Consider the following 23,816-nt stretch of genomic DNA (forward strand, 5'->3'; position numbering starts at 1 on the left):
ACATGAACCGATGCTGTAGTCGAAGGTGGTGTCTATATCTCTGCATTTTTACGCTTATTCGTGGAGATGTTTTATTGATTATTCTGGGCCCTCCAAATAGCTTTAGAACTTTTAGTTAACTGTTTTGCTAAATCCTCTTACACCACTAAGTTTGTTTGGAATTGTATTTTGGACATTTTATCCTTGTGCTTTGAGAAAATCCATTGTTGTAACCTTGTAAATGCACTTCTTCTTTTTTTTTTGATTGGCTGTTAGTGCACATTATTGCTTCTTAGTGCAGACTCATGAGTTCTAAATTTGATGCTGCAGAGGTACAAGGCTGCTGGGGAAGCAACCATTGTTCTGGCAGGAGCAGAATATGGAAGTGGCAGTTCTCGAGACTGGGCTGCCAAGGGCCCCATGCTGCTCGTGAGTTGATCTCTACTTCTTAGGAATATCAGACTGGTGATATGCTGTGTGGTTGCCATTAATTTTCCATGTCTTTTTCCATCCTTAATCAGGGAGTGAAAGCAGTGATCTCAAAGAGCTTTGAGAGAATCCATCGTAGTAACCTTGTTGGTATGGGCATCATTCCTCTTTGTTTCAAGCCCGGTCAAGATGCAGACGCTCTAGGCTTGACGGGTCATGAGCGTTTCACCATTGACCTTCCAAGTAAAGTCAGTGAAATAAGGCCTGGCCAAGATGTTGTTGTTACTACTGACACCGGCAAGTTTTTCACGTGTACTCTCCGCTTTGACACAGAGGTATGCGTTGAACTCTTGATCTTTTGGTATCTGTATCTCTTTGGATTGAGAGAGAGCCATCATGTCTTGATTTTCCATCAAAGATTTGGACGAGGCACTTTTTATAATCTGGTTGCCTTTATTTGTTTTTGTCACCTTCTGTCTGTTTACTTGTTCATTATGGTCCTCTCTCATGATTTCATCTGGTTTCATCTGTAGGTTGAGTTGGCATATTTTGACCATGGCGGCATCCTTCCATACGTCATCCGGAACCTGATTAAGCAGTAAATTGTTTAGCGCTTCGGACCCAAACGTCTCTTCGTCTCATGATCATCTTCTGCTGGGATGTCCTACGGTTACAGCACCATGATTTCAACCATGGAAACTGCTGTCTATCAGGGATTGATTCCTCTGCTTCCAAAGATTTCTTGCTCTATGTTGGAATTGGACAACACACTTAAAAGATCTTAATAAGAAGGGAAACATTCATCGTTGTTCTTCATGAAAGAGCACCACTTTATTGCTTCTTGGTTGCCCAGTTTTGCAATGGAACCGTTCCGAGTCGGAATAACTACTGAATTATCCTCTTTGCATTCTAAATTTGTTTGAATTGTGTTAGTGAGGGCACGACGAGTTGATTTAGACAACTATTTGTCGCAACATTTGTACCAGTCTCTTTCATAAGAAGTTTGTACCTTGAATGTGGTAAGAATTAAGCAGTTAAGCATCTTAGGAAGGCTGTGACTTGGGGGAAGCAAAAATAAGTGAACAACTGTTTGCCCTTGTGCGGTCTGCTAGTTTGCTTCTATTTTTTTCATGTTGGGTGAATGGATTACAGGCCTTGAACAGCAGCAGTACATGGTATAGCTTCTTTGAACTCCCAAGTGAATAAGAGAATGCCAAGTGTCCACTGCTGTGGGTGCCAAATTGGGCCGCCAATGGATGTCTAGGCTCTGTTTGGTTGCCGAAAAATGTTGCAGAAGGCTTAACCAAGAGAACAGGTTGAGTTAGGTTGAGTTATTGTTTCAATATTGTTACCAGACAAATGAGGTATAAAGGGGTATTAATTTTCTTGAGTTTGGTATAACAGGTGAACTGTCGATTGAGTTTGATTTGTCTTTTGAGCTAACAGATATTATAAATCATGAGTAGTTGAATGGGACAAGCTAATATTTCCAAAATGAGAATAACCTTTTCACGGGGCTTATCCTGAAAAGAGAATCGGTAATGATTTTTGCAATCTATTTTCTAATAAATGCACTTTACAATTTGCCTGTTAGAGCAACATACAACACCAACACAAAGAAATAATTTTTGAAGTTAATTTATAAGAAAGTGGAGTGCAAGAATTATTTTCCGAACTGCTCTTAGCTTCACCTTTTCATATTAAAATCAAATGATAATTGTCAAATGACGGGAATTAAATATGCAACTTATTTTTCATGTGAAGATGTGGTTTTTTAAGTGATTGAAAATAAAATTCATCATGATTACTTCGGACAATTCAAGACATTTATTTTTTGGGTCTTGGATAGCAATGAAGTTCTGCGTTTGACTCTGGCCGTCGTTGCGTAAAACACAAATTTCACCATATATTTTTTTCGGAATTGATTTTGCCATTTTTTTTTTTTGTTAATGTCACTCTCCTTCTCTCGCAAAACAAATCACCTAATCAAGACACAAAGATGAGTGACATTAACAAAAAGGGGAGTGGCAAAATCACTCCCATTTTTTTTTCAAAACATTAATTTACTAGCAGTGCCACGCCCACTGCTATGTTTCACAGCTCAATATATTTGTTTTTTGATCCGAACCGTTCAACATTCACCGCTAAACATCTCACCATCCGTCTCGCCAGACAATATTCCGGATTCTAAAAATGGAAGAGTTTTTTAAAAATTTGAACCGTTCAAAACACTTTTGGTGGAGAGAGTGGTAAATGTTGAGTGGTGGGCGTAAACTTCCTGTTAATTTCCATATAAAGATATGTTAAACAAGTAGTATTTCGAGTCACCAGATAAGATCATGACAACACATAAAGGATACTCCATGAAAGAATTTTTTTCAAAAAAGGTTTTGATTAAAAATTGACAGGAATCATTCTTAGGATTTTAGAAATGATAATTGAGCTGTTTTTAAAAGCAACATATCCTTTCTGGAATCTTCCCAAATGCGTGAGACCACACATGAGTGGTGTCCGTTGAATTTACGCGTTATTGGTACTACTTAATTAATTTAATACGTCGGCATCGATCGTAGCCGTCCATTCCTTAACTCTTCACCACCACCGTCCGTTCAAATGTAACCCAGTCCAATGCGCATGCCAAGAAACACACATTTCGACCCCTATAAATTCACTGCTCCCCTCCAAATAGCTCTTCTCATCCGAATTTTGGCATTTGGGTTTTCAGAGGTTTCCTCAAAAGAACAAGACTTTTTAAGGTAAAACCCATTCTGTTGTATGAAATTCTTTTAATTAGTTGGAAGAGGGCTAAAACCCATTCTGTTGTGTGAAATTCTTTTAATTAGTTGAAGAGGGCTTGGTTTTTTATTTTGATGCCTAGTCTTGTTTGGCCTGATTATTGTGGTGAATGGAATGGAATTCTGAGCCTAGTTTTGTAGTTCTTGATAATTGACAGATGGGTTATTGATCTTTGCAAGTTTTCTTGGATGTTCTGTGGATATTGTTCCTGGGTCTTTAATTTGGTAGCTATCTGAATCCTGTGTAAATTTAGCTGTTTGGGATCGTTTTCAATCATTTGAACCAATTATACAAGTATATGTGAAAAACTTTCAAGATAAAACCATTTTTTTGTTTTGAATTCTGTTAATTATTTGAAGAGGGCTTTGTTTTGATTATATTACATGTGACAGACTTTTGACGGTAAAACCATTTTTCGTTTGGAATTCTGTTAATTATTTGAAGAGGGCTTTGGTTGGATTTTGGATTAGTCATGTTTGGTCTGGTTATTGTTGTGAATCCCTATTCCCTGTCTGCAGTTTGGTAGCTCTTTGAGCATGATGCTGTTTTCTTGCTCCTATTAGTCTTGTAACAATTTCAAGATTGAAATTTTTTTTTACCGTTAAAAAAAAAGTTTGGTAGTTCTTGATTATTGACAGATGGGTGATTAATCTTTGCAAGTTTTCTTGGATGTTTTTTGGATATCGTTCTTGGGTCTTCAATTTGGTGCTATTTGAACTTTGTGGAAGTATTTTGTCTATGTTTTTTCATATGATCTTTCATTGTTTGAATTGTGTGATGAATATTTAGATGTGATTTTCTTGTTAGGGATGGCCTGATTCTTACGGAAATAATAACTCCAGTTAAAGCTGCAAATATATGGTCTTCTTTTTTTCTTTTTCTTTTCGGTCTTTGTAACATCATTATAAGTTTATGAAGCTTTGGAGAGAACTACAGCAAGGAGTATTCTTTTTTGTTCTTTGGTTTTTGTTTTTGTTTTTTGAAGAAAAATCATTTCAAATGGAAAAAATATTATCGCAACCGTGTTTACGCACAATGTATTCTTTGTAATTCTTGCCTCTTGCATTGTTTTGAAGAGATGGGTATCATCCTTCTGTATTTAATTGTGTAATCTTTCTATTTGTAGAATTACTCTACCGTTTGTTCATGCCTTATGAGTTAAACGTCATATTGTTTTGAAACTTGACTGGGTTAGTTTCAAGGGTAAAAGGTATTCACCCCTTATCTGATCGGTAGTCTGATCGGTAGTCTTGACACTGCTAACTTTTGTCAAGAACCAATTGGCAACAATTGTTTTGGGATGTTATGGAGTAGTGATGTGGTGCAAAATCAGTATAGGTATATGAAATAGAATAATAGTGGTTATGAACTTATGACTTACAGCCGTTTGTCTTTTAGGTAGTTGTTTAACTAGTAGTCCGATCTCTGGTGATTTGAGTGGCAGCTTGAATGTGATTTGTATGTTCACGTGGTCACCAATTGTTACTTTATATCTTTGTTATGTGCAGCCCTTTATATTTCCCCCTTATGTGGACAAAAATAGAGTACAGCAGAATGTGCATTCTTGATTGTAGAATGCTGATAGGTTGCTTATGTTTGTATAACTGAGATGCCAACTTTTATTATTTTCAGCTTGAGTGCATAACATCTACTTATCCGACAAGTACATGGTTGAACTCGACGTCCAAATCCCAACTACTTTTGGTGAGTTTGCCCCCTAATTGGTTTGAGTTTTTTGCTTGTGTATTCAAGGATATCGCGTTTGCTTTGTTGGCTTGTACCTTATTAAACATTATGCGGCAGATCCATTTGCTGAGGCCAACGACGACTCTGCTGCCAGTGGAACGAAAGGGTATGTGCATATTCGTATCCAACAGAGGAATGGAAGGAAAAGCCTGACTACAGTGCAAGGGCTGAAGAAAGAGTTCAGCTACGAAAAGATCCTCAAGGATCTCAAGAAGGAATTCTGCTGTAATGGTACTGTTGTCGTGGACAAAGAACTTGGCAAGGTAATAATTAAGCAAACACCAAATTTTATACATCCCTCGGGTATCTCTAAGGGAATGCTGATCATGTATAACAAAATCCTCCTTTCTTATGAACAGGTTATTCAACTCCAGGGTGATCAGCGGAAGAATGTTTCCAATTTCCTTGTCCAGGTAATTTCTTCTTTCTCGATTGATAGGATTTCATAGGTATGTGAGTACATCAAACAACACTTACAAAAGTTCTAGCCTACTCTTCAGTGTAAGGGAGAGGAGGTTTCACTAAGCGGCATTATTGGGCACATCCGCCAAGGGTTATGCTTGTTAGCTAACAAGGCACTACTGCCACCTTGCTCTTGAAAGGTTTTGAACCCCCCACCTCCAGAAGGGAAGTGTGGGGGAAATTGGTCAAGGGAGCGCAATTGGTATAAGAATGAAGAGTAATGGTTTCAGCAAGAGTGTCTTGTGGCCTTTTTTGTATACGGGCAGCATTTCCTTAATGCCTTTTTGGTATTATAATCTCTTGTCCAAAAAAAAAAAAGTAATGGTTTCTGCAAGAGCAGTCAGACTTTGTGAGTGTAGTCCCGATTCCAGTAGGATCGGATCCCCTACTTCGACCTTGCTTGTTAGCTAGTTTTGTGAGAGGGATCTGGGGGAGGTCTGGAAGATTGGGAAAATTGAGAAGTCGGGCATTTCCGGCCCACCAAGCGAAACCATTTCTCATTTTCCACACCTATTCAGACATAAGGTTCTCCCCGAAGATCAAGTTTGGTGAGCTGTTGGGACAAACAGCAATATTCTTACTTATCCTTGTATGCCATCTGGAACTAGGCAATGAATCATATCATAAGCCCAACATCCGTAATGTCAACACAAGGAAGAACCCATTACGAGGAAGAAAACCAACTCTTGTAGGAATGGGAATGAAAAAGAAGTTAATACTTTTTTTTCCGGAATATGGACAAATTGAAGTAAAAACTCCTACTAATTTAGTTAAAACCGAATGGAGAACTTTGAGATTTCAGCAAGTAGTTATTGTCTCCTCTTTTTCTTTTATGGTTTTTGCTCATTTTGTATTTGGTTGATGTTTTTGTAGGCTGGGATTGTGAAGAAGGATCAGATAAAGTTGCATGGTTTCTAAAGCACTGGGCTGTTGTGGATTGTACCAGCTTCAGTGACAGTGTGAAGTCCTGTTGGTGTGGTTTTAGTTTGTGCTGGAATAAATTTGTGTGTTTGTTTTTCTCCCTCTTTTATTAGAACTCTGATATGACATGGAGATTTTAGTACGATGTAACTGGGTCCTAAACTCCATTGGTAATAAAATGAATGTTTTCGGCAGCAGCGAGATATTCTCTCTCTCTCTCTCTCTCTCTCTCTCTCTCTCTCTCTCTCTCTCTCTCAGATATTCTCAATTTAGATCTGATTCCTGCTGTAGTGTATCTGTTGATGAAGTTTATAGGAGTGAAACAGATATGGGACCTCTAACACGATCAAGGGAAATACGAGCAGTTCTGTGTGCAGTTGCTATTCCAACCCCAGACAAAACCATGTTCAGCTCTCTGCATAAAGGCCCCAAAAAAAAAAAAAAAAAACTCTCTGCATTGATCCAGATCATTTCCTGTTCTTGTTCATTTCAATTACAAGGACAAGTCTTTAGTTTGACTTTCCCCGAGAATTAAAATGTTTTGGACCAAGAATTAGAACAGCCGGAGATCATGGGTTCGAGTCGTGTTCGAGGGACATGGAGATCCTGCCGAGTAGAGGTGCTTGGCAGGGGGTGCCGAGCACATCTCGGTCGTCCAAAAGTGTTTTGGACGGTCCAGATGTAAATGTACCGTACGGATTTTTAAAAAAAAAAAGAAGGAAAAGGAAAAAGATGTTTCGATCCGGGCCGTTGATTCCAAGATGAACGGCCGGATTAGCCGCTCGGCACTTGTTTGGCAAGGGTGCCGCTCGGCAGGGTTCCTGGGTCCGTGTTGGAGTCACGAAAATAGTTTCTCTACTTGCAGGGTTAAGGCTGTGTATATCAATCATTCCTCAGACTTCGCAATGGCGGGAGTCTCGTGCACTGAATTTGCCCTTAGGTGTATATCCATAAACTCAGGGTTATGCATATCCCAACAGCACGGTGTCCGTGAGTTGAATTACCCAATTGGAGTGGCATTCCATTTGGTCCTCCAAATGCCGGATTTTGAGAACATTAGTATTAGATTTTGGAGAGAGAGAGGAAATGGATCTCTTCAATCTAAATTTTGGATTGGACAGGGCATTTCAGATCTTGACCGTCCATTTGTGCAATTAATGCTCATGATTTGTTAATAGCATCCTACCGATAAGATAATCAGCAATATGCTACCGTTGATTACGAGACACACAACTGAAATTTGAACCATGTGATCTTGTCCGAAATGAGGGCCGAAGAGAATCCCATTTAGATAATCATGACATCTATGCTAATCAACTCTCGTCACATGTCAGTAAAGGGATAGGCAGCTACCAAATTGATACCTACCTGACTACCGTCAAGAATTCCTTACTATTGCATATCAGAACAGGTTCATCTTCGAAGTATTTTTTCCTTCAAAAATATTTTTCGACTGGAGTTTCTCTCCTTACTTTTATTGAACTATCAATTGCTCACCACCAAAGGGAAAATGGAAACAACTGCACCACCGAATTCATTGTCGTGGGCCACCTGTTCCTGCGTAATTCGGCCATCAAAAATGATACTCACATAACAATCTAAACACAACACCAAACACAATCTCTCCCATACATACGGGCTCCACACACACTACTATATGTGGACCCCACATGTATGTGAGAAGTTGTGTAAGTTGTTGTGTTTGGATCGTTGTGTGAGTAGCATTGTCGTTCGGCCATATATGTCAGTAAATTCTATGGAGATATTTTATAAAATTGGAAAGTCAGTTTTGGCAACCCAGAGTCGTCAATTGGTGGTTCCCATTGTCAAGCCACATGGCAAAGTCTCGTGCGTCGGATCTGTTCTAGTCTTCATCTCTAGCCGTTGATCTTCCTTATAAATCTTCCATGAGCACACAACACTGGATCATTTTGCTCTCAACCCTCTCGGCCGACACCTTCACTCATGCACACACTCTCTCTCATTTGTGTTACTGTGTACAGATGGGCGTCCGGACAATATTTTAGGAGGGTAATAGGGAGGAAATTATGAGAAAAAATACTTAAAAATAAGTCAGACATTTCTTTCAGTCTTCTTGTCCAAACCTTGTAACACATCTTTTGTTTAGGTGTGGTGTGTAAAATTGATTTTAGAAAAATCAAGCCGGCCTAGATTACCACCTTAATTATTGACTTAAGCCCCACAATATTTTCAACGCTGATTTAGGTGTTTTCTATAACAATATCTCTATCTATTCTATTTATGAACTTCCCCATGGTCCCCTTCATTTACATACAGTTAACATACTTATGAGGCAATCACTTATAAGGTTTGGACAGAATATTGAAAACAATATGTATATAAAACAATTAATTCTTTCAAAATTATTGGAATCCATCTGTATTTTACTTGAACCTTCTTGCGTAAACTTTTTTGTTTCTGATATTTCTGAAACGGAGGTGGCACGTGCCCCCAAGGCTGAGACGATAGGTGCACATCAAAGACAGATGGATCGACCCAATCCCAGGCAAGTGGCCTCCTATATCATTGCAAGACCATCCGTCAAGGAATGAATGAACGTTTTTTTGGCAAACAAAAGGCATTTCCCACATAACTCTTTTGTTTTTGGCAATCCTCAACCCCTGCTTGTTGTGAGTGTTTGTGTAATTTTTTTTACGATAGCAAAAAAAGTTCCCCTATCATTAATGATGCAAAAAGAAACCACGTAGAGATACACGAGAGAGCGTAATACAAAGAGGACAAGCTCAACCAAATGGGAGCGTCATAAAATGAAAACAAGTTCAACCTATCACTACAGATCACCTCACTTTTAGAAGAAGAAAAAAACAAAAGTATTTGTGTAATTTTGTATGTGCCTTTAACATTTTGCGGGGTATCCTAACCTCTTAGCCTGATCAGGGCTTGTAGTTCAGTTGATCGTGTATCAACACTTTTTAAGTGTTGGGAGATTCTGGATTTGAGTCGATGGAATAATATCGATACCCATGGAAATCTAACTTAATTACCAACCTCCTATTGTCTGAAAAATAAAAAAATAAAAAAAAACCCCTTGACTGGAATACAATAGCTTGTTTCCCAAACAGACCCCACCTACCACCAAACCAGCAAGCAACCCCGCATCCTCGAGAAATTTTCCAGCGGCGGGTGGATATCCACGTGGTGTCCTCTCGGTATATTCAGGTTGTTTAATACATTTTTAATTTTTTTAAATTAAAACTCTCTCTTTCCTCTCACTCCACATTCTCTCTTTAAATTCAAGCCGTTGCGATTCTTTCTTTAAATTCAAGCCATCCAAAATCGCAACGGACAATCCGAATGTGTAGGGTGGGCACCATGTGGTACCCACTCCCGAGGGCAAAACAGGGAACAAAGGAAGAAAAAACACCAGAAACGACTCGACGAGTTTTCTTACCAAGTCAGTGTGTGCTGTGTGTGTGTGAGAGACAGAGAGAGCAGGAGATAGAATGACGTGGTGCGCCGCCGCGAGATCCTTACATATGCCGGCGATCGACGTGGGCGCACTGCGCAATCGAGCTACTCTGGCCGTCGGCATCGGCGTCGTATCGATGGCGGGCTTCAGCTTGTGGCGATCATCGTCTTCGTTCTCGTTGCGATCGAAGCCCTTCGCTTTCTTAGGCATTTCAACCAGTGCGAGTGAGTTCTTTCTCTTACGTACAACTAACGATATAGTCTAAGGACTAGTACTGATTAATACTTGCTGATACTGCTTAGTTTTGCTGAAATGTGGATTTTTGTTTTGCGACGAAGTTGTGAATTGTGCGTACTCTATTAGCTCCGTTAAAAAGATTGTTCGTCCTGCAAAACGTAAAGTTAAAAGCAATGCATTTTTATCGGAAAAAATTCTAACCTTTTGCCTCTAGTTACTAATTATCGTTGAGTTCTTTTAATGTATCAAAAGGAATTTGATTTTTCTTGACAAAAATGCATTTTTTTTTAATGTTCTCGGTTGCAAACCGGACAATCTGTTATTGGAATCTTCATACATGTTATATTGGAATCTGTTAATGTTCTCGGTTGCAAACCAGACAATCTGTTAAAGGCAGTTTATTGGTACTTGATTCCTTGAAGTGCCCCTTTTTGGACCAATAAAAATCCATTAGTTCTCTCCATTTCGTACAATTTCTCATCACTATCCAAATTTGCTGGAACAAGGACTGGTGGACAAGCCTGGGCGACCACCCTACCCAAGTTCCAAAATTTCATTCGAATTGTAGCAGTGGCTTCTTAAAAACGTTAAAATTAGCTATGTCCGCCAACCCAATGTTTTGAAAGAAAATCTAATACCTGCCCATCCAAGATTTTTTTGAAAAGTTCAATAATCGTTGGATGCATCTATTAAAAAAAATTAACGCTAGGTTTGATATTTTATCTTTTGAAATGGGTATGGTGGTATAAAGAGTGTGTTCATCTACAGCTATGTGTGTATATTTTTGTAAATGTATAGGTTGATTGAAAATATTTATGTACCTTTCTTATGTGATAAAAAAAATTAACATTCGCCTGCCCAATATTGAAATTATGTGTCCATCCTTGGGCAGGAAATTCTCACCCAAGTTATATGCACTTAACAGAATGCAGGTTTAGCTTGCCAGCTGCGCTGAGTCAAGAAGTTTGTTATGTTTTGACCCTCAATAGTCAATACAAGCACTCGAGAGAATTAATATACCTTTGTTCTCTCTTTATATCCTATCGCATTCTCTTCTCTCTATATTTTGCGGGGAAACTGGATGAAGCACTTCAAACAAGCACTTGAAGACCAAACCACACAGACAATGTTTCCAAATATGTACAGCGTCCACTGAAATAATATACGGAATTCGCAGACTAAACGAGCTTGAAATGAGATTAACGGGAAGTATTGCACTATTTCAGAGATAACCACAGAGGTTTCTCTAATAAGGCTCTGATATGATGTTTATGTTCTGGAACTGAGAAGAGAATGAAAACAATGTAGAGGGAGAACTGAGGAAGAGGTTTAGTAAGAATAGGGAGATAAAATGAAGTGAATTCATTCCTTTGAATGTAGAGCTTAAATAAAGAGAGATCATATAGCAGACTTAGCTGACTGAGCAGCTGGCATGCTTAACCACTAACCAGCAGTCTGTTAGGTGCCGGTGTTGTCTGTTGTTAATATCAGTGCTGTATTGGGATGGATTGAGCAGCTGGCGTGCTTAGTGTTTGTTAGGAGTCTTAGGACTGTCAATAATATAAATACTGGCTTTGATGGAGAATTTAGGTGTTGATTTTTGCTTAGACAAAGCACTAACCAAAGCGCTAAGTTTGTTGCCTAATAGAATTATGTATTTGATGTTCTGCCATTTCCCAATTTTAAATTGCAGAACTAACTTCAATAATTTGTGTAGGCATAGAATGTAACACTTGCATGCTTACCTATGTTATTCCGCTTCTGATTTCTTATTTTGATTTTCGTCATTTTCCTGTGGATGCACCTTATCTGCTTTCGTTCATTCTAGGTGTAAAGGAGGCTGTTATGACTGACAAGGCTCCAGCTGCATTGGGACCATATTCTCAGGCCATCAAAGCCAATAACCTTCTTTTTGTGTCTGGTGTACTGGGTCTCATTCCAGAGGTTTGTGATATTGCTATGTCATGTTTTATTCCACAATTTTCATGTCTGTAGTTAAATATACCATGACTTTATGCATGTCTTGTGACTGTTACATTTCTGGATTTTCGGTGCTTAAAATGCAGACAGGGAAGTTCATCTCCGAGAGTGTAGAGGACCAAACAGAGCAGGTAAACTGCCACTGGCATGTAAATTTACAACTATTTTTTGTGATGTATTGATATGTCTTATCTTTGACTTGACTTTCACTTACCAGAAGCATAATCGACGTTTGATGAACGAGATGTTTACTTTTATGGGGAATTGCTTGTGAGTTGTGAGTCGTGTAGCACTTTAAAAGGGTTTGAGAAGCTTCAGCTTTGTTTAATTGTTTCACGGGCTGAAATATAGCTATTTGAATGGGTCTACGCTTGGGTTATAATGTTTGGTTGATGGTGATATTAGAATTCATGATATTAAATTTCTTTTTACCACATTCTTCCTTACTAGATTATCAACTTGTTTCCTTGCAGTTTATTGTCCACAATTATTGGTACCATTTTACTCTCCCCTCAACCACTACAATACAGAATTTGGAAAGTTTGGCACTGAAGCATTTTGTTGCATGGTTATCTGTTGTAATCTTGGTACCCTTAATGTGCATATATTGCTAAATTCTGCTGTGTTGTACCTTGGGTAGACGCTGAGGATTGCACACTAGGGGTGCTTGAACTTTTACCCACCAAGGGAAAAGAAGAAAGGAACTGCCTTGATGCCTTTCGGGTAATCAAGGTTTGAGATGGGTTGATAACAGACTGACTAGATTTTTGATCGCATGAAATTTTGCAGGTTTTGAAAAATATGGGGGAGATTCTGAAAGCGAGTGGTGCCAACTATTCCTCGGTAGTTAAGACCACAATCATGTATGTCATACTGTTGTCTGTGATTTTTGTGGTTACACATTGGAAGTTAGAATATTGCTGAATGTCCCATTTCTTTCTTTTCTTCCAGGTTGGCTGACTTGAACGACTTCAAGAAAGTGAATGAAATTTATGCTAAATGTGAGTTTCCCACATACCAATTATTCAATTACAGTATTTTTGTACAATTTTTGCATGCTAACTCTAATACAAGATTCCTTCCATTGCTCTTAACATTTCACCATTTTTGGTTCGTGTCAGCTAGGAACGAGTAGAAGATGATCTACACTTCTACAGTATGTTCTTTAAGCATAGAATGAGAGAGTTTTTTTTTTAACAGCAAAAAAAAAAAAATTAATCGTGAAATTGTTACAAGACTAATAGGAACAAGGAAATGACATAGAATGAGAGAGTTGAGTGTATAAGATTTACAAGACAACGATATTTGACACATTCATGGAGATTGTACTGTGTTACTCACCATCAAGTTGCATACGGTACAATACAAGTACTCCATGATTTCGCTGTGTGCCTGTGTATCGAAACCTACATGGGCTAGATCTTCCGAGAGTTTCATTAGCTCCCGATGTGTTATACTAGCATTGCTGTTTATGATGAGACCATGATATGGTCGGTGCAAAATGTGCAGTGCTAAGATCCCAAGCACTTTCTAGTTGTACAAATGACAATAGCTCTATTTCTATTTGATGATGCATTCCTTTCGTGAATGAACTTGGGATTTGTACTTAGCCTTCATGTTTATAGATGTAGTAGTAACCACTTGTTGGGGATGTTTCGTTAGCATGGGTTATATCACATAAGGGATTAGTCTTAAGTCTTAACTGGAATGTTCTAACAACTTTCTTGAGTCTTCCGTTCTTATTTCACGCTAACGCCCTCTAGTTGTTCAGCGCGATTGTTATTGGCTAATTCTCTATTGCTTTTCCGTCTTTCACCGGAAAATAAATTCCTAATGCTATATTGGGCCAATATTATCTTTCCCAAATTTCTTATTGACATCGGCGTAGTTAGCATTTGATGTAACATGGGTAATATGACTTGTGTTGCAGACTTTCCCTCACCAGCTCCAGCTCGTTCAACATATCAAGTGGCAGCATTACCGTTGAATGCAAGAATTGAAATCGAGTGCATTGCAGCCCTCTGATATCCTTACCGATTGCCGGAAGTTGGAATATAAAGCTCAAGTAAATAAGGTGCAAGGTCAAGGTGGCATCTCTCGGCGTTGAGTTTTGGAAATCTGGTTTTTGGACTTGAAAAAAAAAAAATTTGTTTAGTGAGTTTAGAGACCGGTCGTGGAATCTTTGGATGTTCAAATCTCATTTTATGATGCCTTCATGCTGAAATTGGTGCCTCGTTTTGTGTCGAGCTGTGCTACGTGCATAGACTGCTGTGCACAGCAGCTGTACACGAATCATTTCTGTTTTGTGTCACAATAACATGATTGAACTTTTTTAACAATGCCTATTCCAATTTCTATTCCTCAGCTTGCCGGTTGACTTTGTTTTCCCCTTCCAATTATGTTGTGCTAATTGTTTTCCTCACACAAAAACAGGGGAGTGATTTTCGTCCTCTCCAAATTGTTATAGGGAGTGCAAACATCACTTCCCTAAAAACGTCTTCGAGCCTTATTGATGCATATATTTCCCCAATCAACGAAAAGGTAATGCATATTCCTGTGTTGCCCGTTAATTTTAATTTAAAAAATGATTCAATTTTTAAATTTTTTTTAACCAGTGACAAATAATATTTTCCACTTCATAAAGAAAATTGATAAACCGATTTTTTTTTCCACCTTTTACAGGTGCGATTTCATTCGCCTACTTAACAAGGTAGATGAATAATACAATTCCAAAATGTAATCTAAAACCATGTGATTCTCTTTTTTTAAAATCATCATATTTTAGACAGCAACTATGTTATTACCATACACAATCACACAAACTGTCTAAATGAGGAGACCAATTTATTTTTCGCGTGAAGAAAGACAAACTAATGACTAACGAGTAATAATACAACAGTTCAAGGGTATCATGTGATATTTGCATGTAACAACTTCAATAAATTACATAAAAAAAAAAAATTATGCATGGAATGTTAACAAATACGTTGGTTGGGTTGCTTCTATATATGATATGTTTTGTTCGCGGGGAAAAAAAAAATGTGACTCATATAGTTCGTCTTCCGATGACTTATTAAGTATAAATACCACATGAATAAGCACACGTCTAGTACCCAAAAATACTTAATCTAATTAACGTATTTTTATAGTGTTGGTTGAAATGTAAAAAAGACAAAATATCCACAATATTATATACCGTTTCCTCTAAATGGTGTTTCTGCCAACTCATAGGTACGGACACACCCCCCCCCCCCCCCCCCCCCCCCCCTCGCGATATGTGAAGAATTACGGGTAACCAAGGTCCCCTCTCCCTCTTCACCCGTCTCTTTTTTTTCTATCATGATACGTGGACAATCAGAGAAAACCGAGGTTCCAAAATTGAGGTTATTCTTTTACCTAATATAGAACCACTAAAGTGTTAAATGGAGCAACAAAAACGTAAAAGGCTCTTGACAACTACTTAAATTCGAAAAAAGGAAGAAGTTAAGAGATCAGTCTCAAAATAAGGGAACCAAACTTTCTTACCCACTTTACTGTGACCCACATGTAGCATCATAGACTCGCATACACAAGAACATTTCCAAGAAGAGTGGGACAGCGAACAAGGATCAAACAGCGCCGGAAAAACGGCCTTTAATTCGGGTAAGACAGGGGCACTGAATAATTTTTCGGATTGGATTCTCTCTCTCTCTCTCTCTCTCTCTCTCTCTCTCTTACCCACAACGATTCCCATTTGACAGATAGGACCCTCTTTGAACTGAGACAAACAAACGAAAAACGTAATGAATTTTCCGAATCTCCTCTTACATATCTCTTTCTGTCTATTTATATGCACTTGCGTGTCCTCATTGTCATTTCTTTGCTTTACTTTCAAGCAATTGAGTTCTTGGTACATGTTACACAGATCTAGAGCTCTTTCCATTCAACATTTACTTGCTCTGATAAAATATTATCTGGGTATTAATCTGAATGGTGTATCAGTTTTTCATAATTGGTTTGGATTTCCATTCGTGTTTGTGGTTTCTATCTGGGTTTGGGTTCTTCTTTTGAGCTCCTGCTTGTTTTTGCACCCCCAGAAATATTTCATTTTTCAATTGGTAGAAGGAAATTGATATTTGCGCTCCACTTTTTACTGAGAGGGCTCCACTTTGTTCATGAAGTTATTAGTAACTTCACGTTAAAATTGGAGCACTATCAGTAAAAAGAGGAGCGCAAAAATCAGTTTCCTTGGTAGAATTCTGCTTTCATCCTGCTTGTTTTTGCACCCTCCGAAAGATATCCTTTTTCTGTCGGTAGAATTCTACTTTCTTAATTTTTGGGGCGTTCTAAATATATCCCAGTTTCACCTATTTGTTCTCTTTTCTTGTATGAATTCGTATGTATTTTGGTCCTGAATTTAGTTGGGAATTTTGGCTCATGAAGTTTAGATGTTGAGTTTCGACTCTGTCTCTTGGATCGTTCAAAAGTTTAAGTCATTTTATGCCTTTAGGCTCCCTTTGGCAGCTTGGCTATATGAGGATTTCAAATGAAGTGATATTTTTTTATGTCTTATTACGAATATATAATGAAGTTTAGCTATGGGTGGAACTAACATGAAAGATATGTTAGAAGGTAGAAATGATGTAATTTGTATGATTATTGGGTCCTTGTACAACTGCAGTCTTTGATAGTAAGATTTCGAATCAGTCCTGTGAAATAGTCATTTCCAAATTCCAATACATCATGTTAAAGCTCCTAAACTCAATGTTGAAATCCCTATGTAAACTATCAAATCTAAATTTGAGCTATCCTCATTGAATATTATCCTTATTAACGGTTATTTCTTTCTTCCGCCCTCCCTTTGTTACCATATTCTTTTTCTCTCACCATATATGGTTTGGCCGTGTGACATTTCTAGCTAGGCTGTTATATCCTCCCTGCAGAGGGATTATCACTTTTCTATGTTTACGTATTTAGTTTTTTGCAGTTGCCAAAATAGTTGTCATGCTTTTCAGGTACATATTTATTTTTAACATGGAAGGTGCTATCGTTAGGAGGGTCATTCCATCAGACAACAGCTGCCTCTTCAATGCTGTTGGGTAAAGATTTTCAAATTCTAAATATGCCTTCTTCTGTTTCACTCTTACGAATTTAGATGCTAGTCTTTTGTGGACTTAACGTATGATTCCTTTCTGTTGTTTCTGCATTTGCAGGTATGTTATGGACCATGACAAACACAAAGCTCCTGAGTTGAGACAGGTTATATTCCATCCAAAACTCTTATATGCGATCAGTCTTTAACGGTTTGTGATGGAGTCATTATAAGAAATGTTGGTTTCTTAATTCGTGAAAAGAGAAGTTGGTGATCCATGGATTTTGAGAAACTGCTATAGCAGCTATTTGATTTATTTACTTGAGTTCCTTTATTCTTGCCATATGCTTAATTGCTTGATGTATGATTCGTCGGACTACTCTTATGTGTCTCCGGTGGGTGACTGAACGTATACAGCGTCTGATAAAATGCACTCGCGTGCTTTGCATACGCACAGGCGACGCCATAGCCAACATAGTGGGGTCGGCTGACCCCATGGGAAGAGATGGAAATACTACTAATATTATGCTATACTTTTATGTTGGTCAAGAAATGAACCCATTAAATTCGGTTGATGACCCCATCCTAGCTTATATGCAAGCTGAAAGGTACTTAGAGATGGAGTATTACTCAAAGTATTCGTGCACGGTTACGCACACCTTAACTAATTTCTAGGGACTCAATCTCACCGTCTACTAGCACGAAGCTTGATTAAAGTTAAGGTCATGCCCTGTAATCTATATAGACTGACCAATAAGAGTTGATATATAATATTTAGGAGGTTTCGGACCTGAGACCTTAAGATCGATATCGTATTCCTATCTACTTGTTTGAGACCAATTTAATCATTTACAATATTATTTGAGAGTTATTATTTTTGCTGGTTAAGAGGTAATTTTGAATCAAAGAAGTCTTTAATAATTGAATTTACCTATAATTAACAATTATAGACTTTGGTTGAATGTAATTCAAACTCAAGAAAGTTTTTCGACCCAATGAAATAATATTCCTGGAGTCGCCACTGTGCATACGTATGATGTGATCTGGACCCGTCATGTACTTGGCTGCTTTATAAGCCATTACTAGTAGTTTATTTCTTGGTGCATGAATTTGCTGAACCGATGGCTATCGCGATATCAATGTCATGTCATAACCTAACAAGTCCGCCTTGACACCTTTATCATTTTGGTATTTTACACTTGTTACTTGGAAGTCATATTTATATTGTGTTTTAAATTGAGGATTCTTCAATCTATAGTATGCTGTTCAGATCATTGAATCAGCCCGTCGTAGAGTCTATGACGTCTTTGCTTGATTTGGATCTCAGGAACTTTTTTCGCGACATGAATACGAAATCGTTCTCTAGTAACAATGTAACATTGGCAACAACTTTGTGAGGACCATGTTTCTACATCTGGGTCATATCTTGACGACAAATTATAAACTGATTGGGTTGTTTTGGAGTGTATCTTGTTTCCATTCTCTGTTAAGATTGACGAGTTTTAGAGTGAATAATGGGAACGAATTATATAGATGAAGTTAAAGGTGTTAATGTCTTTAACTTTCGAACCTCATAAACGTGGTGATTGCCCTAATCTTATGGTACTATGCTATGTATGAAGATATTTTATGGGAGACAGCAAATGGGGGCTGCTATTGCTGGCAACGTTTGGGGCTGGATCCACAGATCTTTCCTTCCCAACAGATGGGGCCCACCTTTGTACGGGGGCCGTAGCAAAACACAAAACCTCTCACAAGCCACAACCTAGTTCATTTATATTTGAGGATACAGTGTTCATAGTGCAAGTTTATAAGTTTGTTGCATTTATATGTAGCCTCACTAAATGCTTGTAGAAAGTTTGTTTTTGGTTTACCGACAATATTAAATGACATATATCTTTATGTATGGTAATCTTGGCCTTCGTTTTCTATGTTCGCTTACCATCTTTGGCCTTCTATGTCTGAAGGTTATAGCTGCGACAGTGGCCAGTGATCCAACACAATATTCTGAAGCATTCCTTGGGAAGCCAAATGAAGAGTATTGTACCTGGATTCTTAACCCGGAGAAGTGGGGAGGTGAGTTGTGCACTTTTATCTTGTGATTTCTACCAGCATGGAATCCATGAGATAATTCATTGACACATCATGGTTCCTTTGCAACTGCTTTCCTTTTTGAATATGGTATATCCTGATAAAGACAATTCTGTTGAAAGATTGCTATGTGCGGCAGCATTTTACGATTAAGAAGCTCCTCTCTCTTGTACACTTGTTGTATAAAACTAGGCGATACCCACATTTTGCATATTACTGCATTTATGGAGTCCACAAACACTGAAAATTCTCTTTTGCCTGTATCCCATTGGACCGAACCCTCCTTAGTACGCAGTTTGATTTGCTCTTGATAGCCCTTACAGCTAACAGTAGTGGGGTCTATGGAGGTTGGCATTCTGGTTGACTTGCTAAACATTTTGAGCTGGTCATAATCAAATTAAAAGTTCTCTGGATGGTGATATCTGATGTTGCATTGGTTGAATCATGAGATTGTCCATTTTGATAGTCATGGAACGTTTAGGGAGTTCCCCGAAAACGAAATTTCGCATAAATCCTGTTCCTTATGCTGAGAAGATAGAAAAGAAGAGATTCGTGATATTTGTTTCATAGTTAAGGTTGTTAGATTCCATAATTTCTTCATTTATTCTGTTCTAGTTGGCAACTGAATGGGGAAAAGTGGATATGTCTACTCTTTGGTCCCGAGTTACGATGCTGAATGCGATAAAGATTGTGAATGTGCGCTATTTGGGAGCTCTGTATGCATCTTACATTGAAAACTTTTTTCTATGCTGATTGCTATTATAAACAACCTACGCTGGGGCTTACAACATGAAACACATGAAACATGGGAATTGAATATATGTTTTTGACAAGTTGTAGAGCTCTTGGATTCTCATATATGTTTTTTGGTCAGCCAGGAGTTCTGTTTTTATGTATTCTCTTTTGTCGGAAACAAGCTTAAGGATACCATTTATGTCTATTCTGCTAATTCTTTATTGTACTTTATCTTGCAAAGGTGCCATTGAGCTTGCAATATTATCAGATTATTATGGACGTGAAATCGGAGCATATGATATCCAAACCTCAAGATGTGATTTGTATGGACAGGTTAGCCTCGGATCATCGGTAATGTGCTATCATTTATTATAATCATGTTAGAAAGTATGAATCATATGACATGAACTTTTGGATTTTGTTATTGATTAACAGGGAAAAAACTATCATGAAAGGGTAATGCTAATTTATGATGGGCTCCATTACGATGCTCTGGCCGTATGTCGTCTCTCTCTCTCTCTCCCTCTTTCTTTCTATTTTGTTGCATTATATTTATGCGTATGTGTGTATTGATGATGGGATTAATTATGATTTTCTGTAGGCTCGTTATTGTGGAAACACCATATTTATAGTTATGACTTAGTCTTGCCCTATATGAGGAGGATGTACCAGATGTCCACCTCTGGCAGTCATAACAACCAAATTCTATGTCATTCATTTTGACCTACATTACATGGACTCAGATATAGGTGATGGAGTGGGTAGTGTCTAATTGTCTGGTTGATTTCCCATGTCCAAGGACACGGGACAAAAATTGATAACCAACTAGACATGTTGGAGGCATATCACGTACCCTTATATTGGGTAGTACATGGATATTAAGTAGAAGTTATATGTGTTACGTAATAAATGAGATTCTGATAATAATGGTGGCCAAATAATGGTTATTTACATAAAGATATGATCTTGCAAATTTCTACTTATTCACCACCCATGCTTCTGTATAGTCTTCAGTCATAAATTTTTAGTTTTTGATGTAATTGTCCTGAAGTGCTTGATTCCATTTATGGGATTGCAGATGTCTCCTTCTGATGGAGCTCCAGAAGAGTTTGACCAGACAATATTCCCTGTGCATAAGGATAGGACTATTGGGCCAGTTGAAAGGCTCACTCTCAATCTTGTTAAGGAACAGCAAAGGTAGCTATTGTTGTTTCATTGACGCTTTAAAGTAAATTTAAACATGAAACTGAGATAGTTTATAAGATGATTTATACCATTTACCTCTCAAGATAATAAATGATTTATTCCAAGTACGGAAAGACTTACTTTGAGAATTTCCTTGGCCGAAAAGGCAAGGTGGTTCACTATCTCCATTTCTTGTTGTTTCTCGTGGAATCTAATCATTTGTTATTTCTCGGGTGAAAATGTTGGTGGGATTTATCTAGTCTTTGTTCTTGACTTCTACATTGCATGCCAGTTGTTCTATCTTAAGGACGTTTGAGTATTCTATTTCTTGATATACGTGTGACTTATTTTGTTGGCTAATAATACTTGTGTTGATAATGTGTCTAAGAGTATCCACTATTGGGTGCAACAACTAAGTTGAACCAATTTTGTAGTCACTAGAGCCTGTATCGGTTGTACTAAGTCGTGCTTGTACTATAGTACCCTTTTCATGATGTTTGTTAGATTTCCAATTTGTTCACGGTTTTGCTGAGCTTGTTACATTTCCATTGTTCATTGTTAAGAATTTGGTCTCCTAGTCTTAAATGTTCCATGACTAATTAGTGGATAACAAATTGATAAATACAAGAAACAATTGCTCAATTCTATGCCACACCGCTTTCCTTTTTTTGTGTTCTCTTATCGGCGGGCCAAATAACTGGAGAATCCCTACTGTATGCCATCCCCTGAACCTTTATCAACCAAGTGTCTCAGGGAGTCTGGGTTTTTCCCCATCACTTTGTCAGTATTTATCACGACAATTCTCAGGCTTTGTATTGTTTCCCTGCACTCTTTTCTTGACTTTAGGTAATCGTTATCTCCATTCACAATTGATCGTACCTTTGTTTAGTCCTAAAAAAAATCTTAATTGAGCTTGAGCAATAGCCCACCTTGGAACTTAGCACATGCAAGAGCCTCTGGCCAAGTTTGGCTTTTGTTGTTCTTTAGTAGCTTGGCATTATTCCCATGCAGCCCTAATCTCACACCCTTAATGAAAATAGAAAGTTCATTCAACAGTCTTTCCTCGCATAGCGGATTCATATTTAGAGGATAGAGAGAGGTGTCATCCTCGTGAAGTAGGAAGAAATGAGTACACACTTTGAAAAAGCATGGAAGTTCTGCCATTTTCTCCATGGGTAGTCTATGTATACTATGATATTTCTCTTTAACACTGTGGGGTTGGGTAAACGATAGACTAATGTGCTTTTCTCCTCCGGATGAGTTAGCCTTTGTCTGCTCCTAGTTCAAGTAAGATGACTAGATGATTGGGGTACAGCATATGATGATTCGTTATAGTCTTATAGACTATAGTTCTCATTGATCACGTAATGGTTTTCAATGTGCTTCCGGCGTAGATATCTGGACGCCTCTATATCCAGAGCCGTCCATTACATGTGGAGGATCTCATATCGTAGTCAGATTTTGTGTCCGGATGTCTGTGCCCCTAGCGCTACTCACCGGTATTTTTTCTTGTGTTTCAGGAAAAGGAGTTACACCGACACTGCCAACTTCACTTTGCGATGTGGGGTCTGCCAGATTGGAGTCATTGGCCAAAAGGTTCTCTCTCACCTATTCAATTCTAGTATACCGTCCTCGTAACGTCCTAGTTTTTTCGAACTGGGCTCAAGTTTTCTCAACTCTATATTTTCAATCATGACAAATTTTTTGTTCACGAAATTGCAGGAAGCTGTGGAACATGCACAAGCAACTGGACATGTCAACTTCCAAGAATATAGATGACAAAATTCGAAACAAACTATGAAACAGAATTTTTTTTAAAATTTCTTCCAATTTGCTCTTTAAGACTTAGACTGTTGATTTGGTTTTACAGTCAATATGTTACTCCCATTGGATAGATAGTTAAAGGTGGGATCAATGTGCTTGTCTGATTTATTTGGGGGAGAAATTGTTGTACAATGATCTGTTGTTGTACCAATGTTGGGTGGGGGGGGGGGGGGGGGGGGGTTTGGTGTTGAATGCCATTATTATGATTCCTGTTTGAGGACCTTCAATTTACTATCTATGTTCGATTTTCTAAATTTTTGCTCCTTATTGGTTCTAAGAAAATTGCTTAGACAAGATTTTCAGTTGTCCAGTAAACTGCTCTGTTGGGAAGATATCACTCTTCTTTTTACTATCAGGTTCCAGCTGTAAGACTGCCTGATTCATCAGGAAGTGGACCAGGGAAGGGCCTAAAAACTGCATGAACCAGAGAGAGCGCAGTTCCGAGGAGGAACTCGAAACTCTCTATTTGGGATCTAACATGGACAATGCAACAGAGAATTTGAAAATGAAAGGCAAGCGAAAAGCTATGCTTGGACCTCAAACCTAACAGAGGGAAACAAAAAGATGGGAGGAACTAGATGCGAAATTCAAAATGAGGGATGTCGTTTTTCTTTTGGTTGTTTGGGCAAAAGGAAATGTTAAAGAACTCCAAGCGGTTTGACCAAGTAGGCATGATAAGCAAATAGGGCAAATAAAGTGTTTGTGCTCCATAAGATCGCATGTTCAAATTCCACGGAGACCAAATATTTCAAACCTTAGGGTTACTGCAGGGTTTGCCTGGTCATTAATTCCAGAGCTCCAGAATTAATCTTCCAGAGCTCCAGAATTAATCAAGATGCACTCAAGCTAGCCCGTAAATCCAGTTATGAAAAATGAAAATGATTAAAGACCAAGATGGTATCCACCCAG

General features: G+C 38.2%; 4 protein-coding genes across 8 annotated transcripts in view; all 4 read left to right on the forward strand.

The window, feature by feature from the left end:
• LOC131322390 (aconitate hydratase, cytoplasmic-like) overlaps window positions 1–1,431 on the forward strand; it is a 9,137-nt gene extending 7,706 nt beyond the window's left edge. The window contains exons 18-20 of the mRNA XM_058353699.1: window positions 310–408; window positions 501–743; window positions 942–1,431. Coding sequence (XP_058209682.1) covers window positions 310–408; window positions 501–743; window positions 942–1,010 — 411 coding nt within the window. The 3' untranslated portion in view covers window positions 1,011–1,431. The remainder of the gene's footprint in view (window positions 1–309; window positions 409–500; window positions 744–941) is intronic.
• Window positions 1,432–2,982: 1,551 nt separating this feature from the next.
• LOC131322406 (protein translation factor SUI1 homolog) lies at window positions 2,983–6,530 on the forward strand. 2 transcript variants are annotated; one of them, XM_058353729.1, is made up of 5 exons: window positions 2,983–3,164; window positions 4,837–4,908; window positions 5,008–5,213; window positions 5,310–5,363; window positions 6,286–6,530. In XM_058353729.1, the coding sequence occupies exons 2-5, from the start codon at window positions 4,872–4,874 to the stop codon at window positions 6,328–6,330; spliced, it is 342 nt and encodes a 113-aa protein (XP_058209712.1). In that variant the 5' UTR covers window positions 2,983–3,164; window positions 4,837–4,871; the 3' UTR covers window positions 6,331–6,530. The 2 variants fall into 2 exon arrangements, with proteins under 2 accessions (XP_058209712.1, XP_058209711.1); XM_058353728.1 differs by having other exon boundaries at window positions 2,986–3,164; window positions 5,008–6,530.
• Window positions 6,531–9,733: 3,203 nt separating this feature from the next.
• On the forward strand, window positions 9,734–14,365 carry LOC131322404 (reactive Intermediate Deaminase A, chloroplastic). Its single transcript, XM_058353725.1, has 6 exons — window positions 9,734–10,008; window positions 11,850–11,965; window positions 12,088–12,132; window positions 12,791–12,864; window positions 12,953–13,002; window positions 13,932–14,365. Exons 1-6 carry the CDS (start codon window positions 9,819–9,821, stop codon window positions 14,024–14,026), a joined length of 570 nt encoding a protein of 189 aa, XP_058209708.1. The 5' UTR covers window positions 9,734–9,818; the 3' UTR covers window positions 14,027–14,365.
• Window positions 14,366–15,765: 1,400 nt separating this feature from the next.
• LOC131322403 (OVARIAN TUMOR DOMAIN-containing deubiquitinating enzyme 2) lies at window positions 15,766–23,172 on the forward strand. Of its 4 annotated transcripts, none has more exons than XM_058353724.1 (9): window positions 15,766–15,780; window positions 16,996–17,079; window positions 17,194–17,239; window positions 19,040–19,148; window positions 20,140–20,231; window positions 20,334–20,396; window positions 20,977–21,095; window positions 22,604–22,679; window positions 22,806–23,172. In XM_058353724.1, exons 2-9 carry the CDS (start codon window positions 17,015–17,017, stop codon window positions 22,860–22,862), a joined length of 627 nt encoding a protein of 208 aa, XP_058209707.1. In that variant the 5' UTR covers window positions 15,766–15,780; window positions 16,996–17,014; the 3' UTR covers window positions 22,863–23,172. The 4 variants fall into 4 exon arrangements, with proteins under 4 accessions (XP_058209707.1, XP_058209705.1, XP_058209704.1 ...); XM_058353722.1 differs by having other exon boundaries at window positions 15,771–15,890; XM_058353721.1 differs by lacking the exon at window positions 15,766–15,780 and adding an exon at window positions 15,801–15,896.
• Window positions 23,173–23,816: the final 644 nt, after the last annotated feature.

This window comes from Rhododendron vialii, chromosome 4a (genome assembly GCF_030253575.1).
Source record: "Rhododendron vialii isolate Sample 1 chromosome 4a, ASM3025357v1".
In the NCBI taxonomy this organism is placed as follows: Eukaryota; Viridiplantae; Streptophyta; class Magnoliopsida; order Ericales; family Ericaceae; genus Rhododendron; species Rhododendron vialii.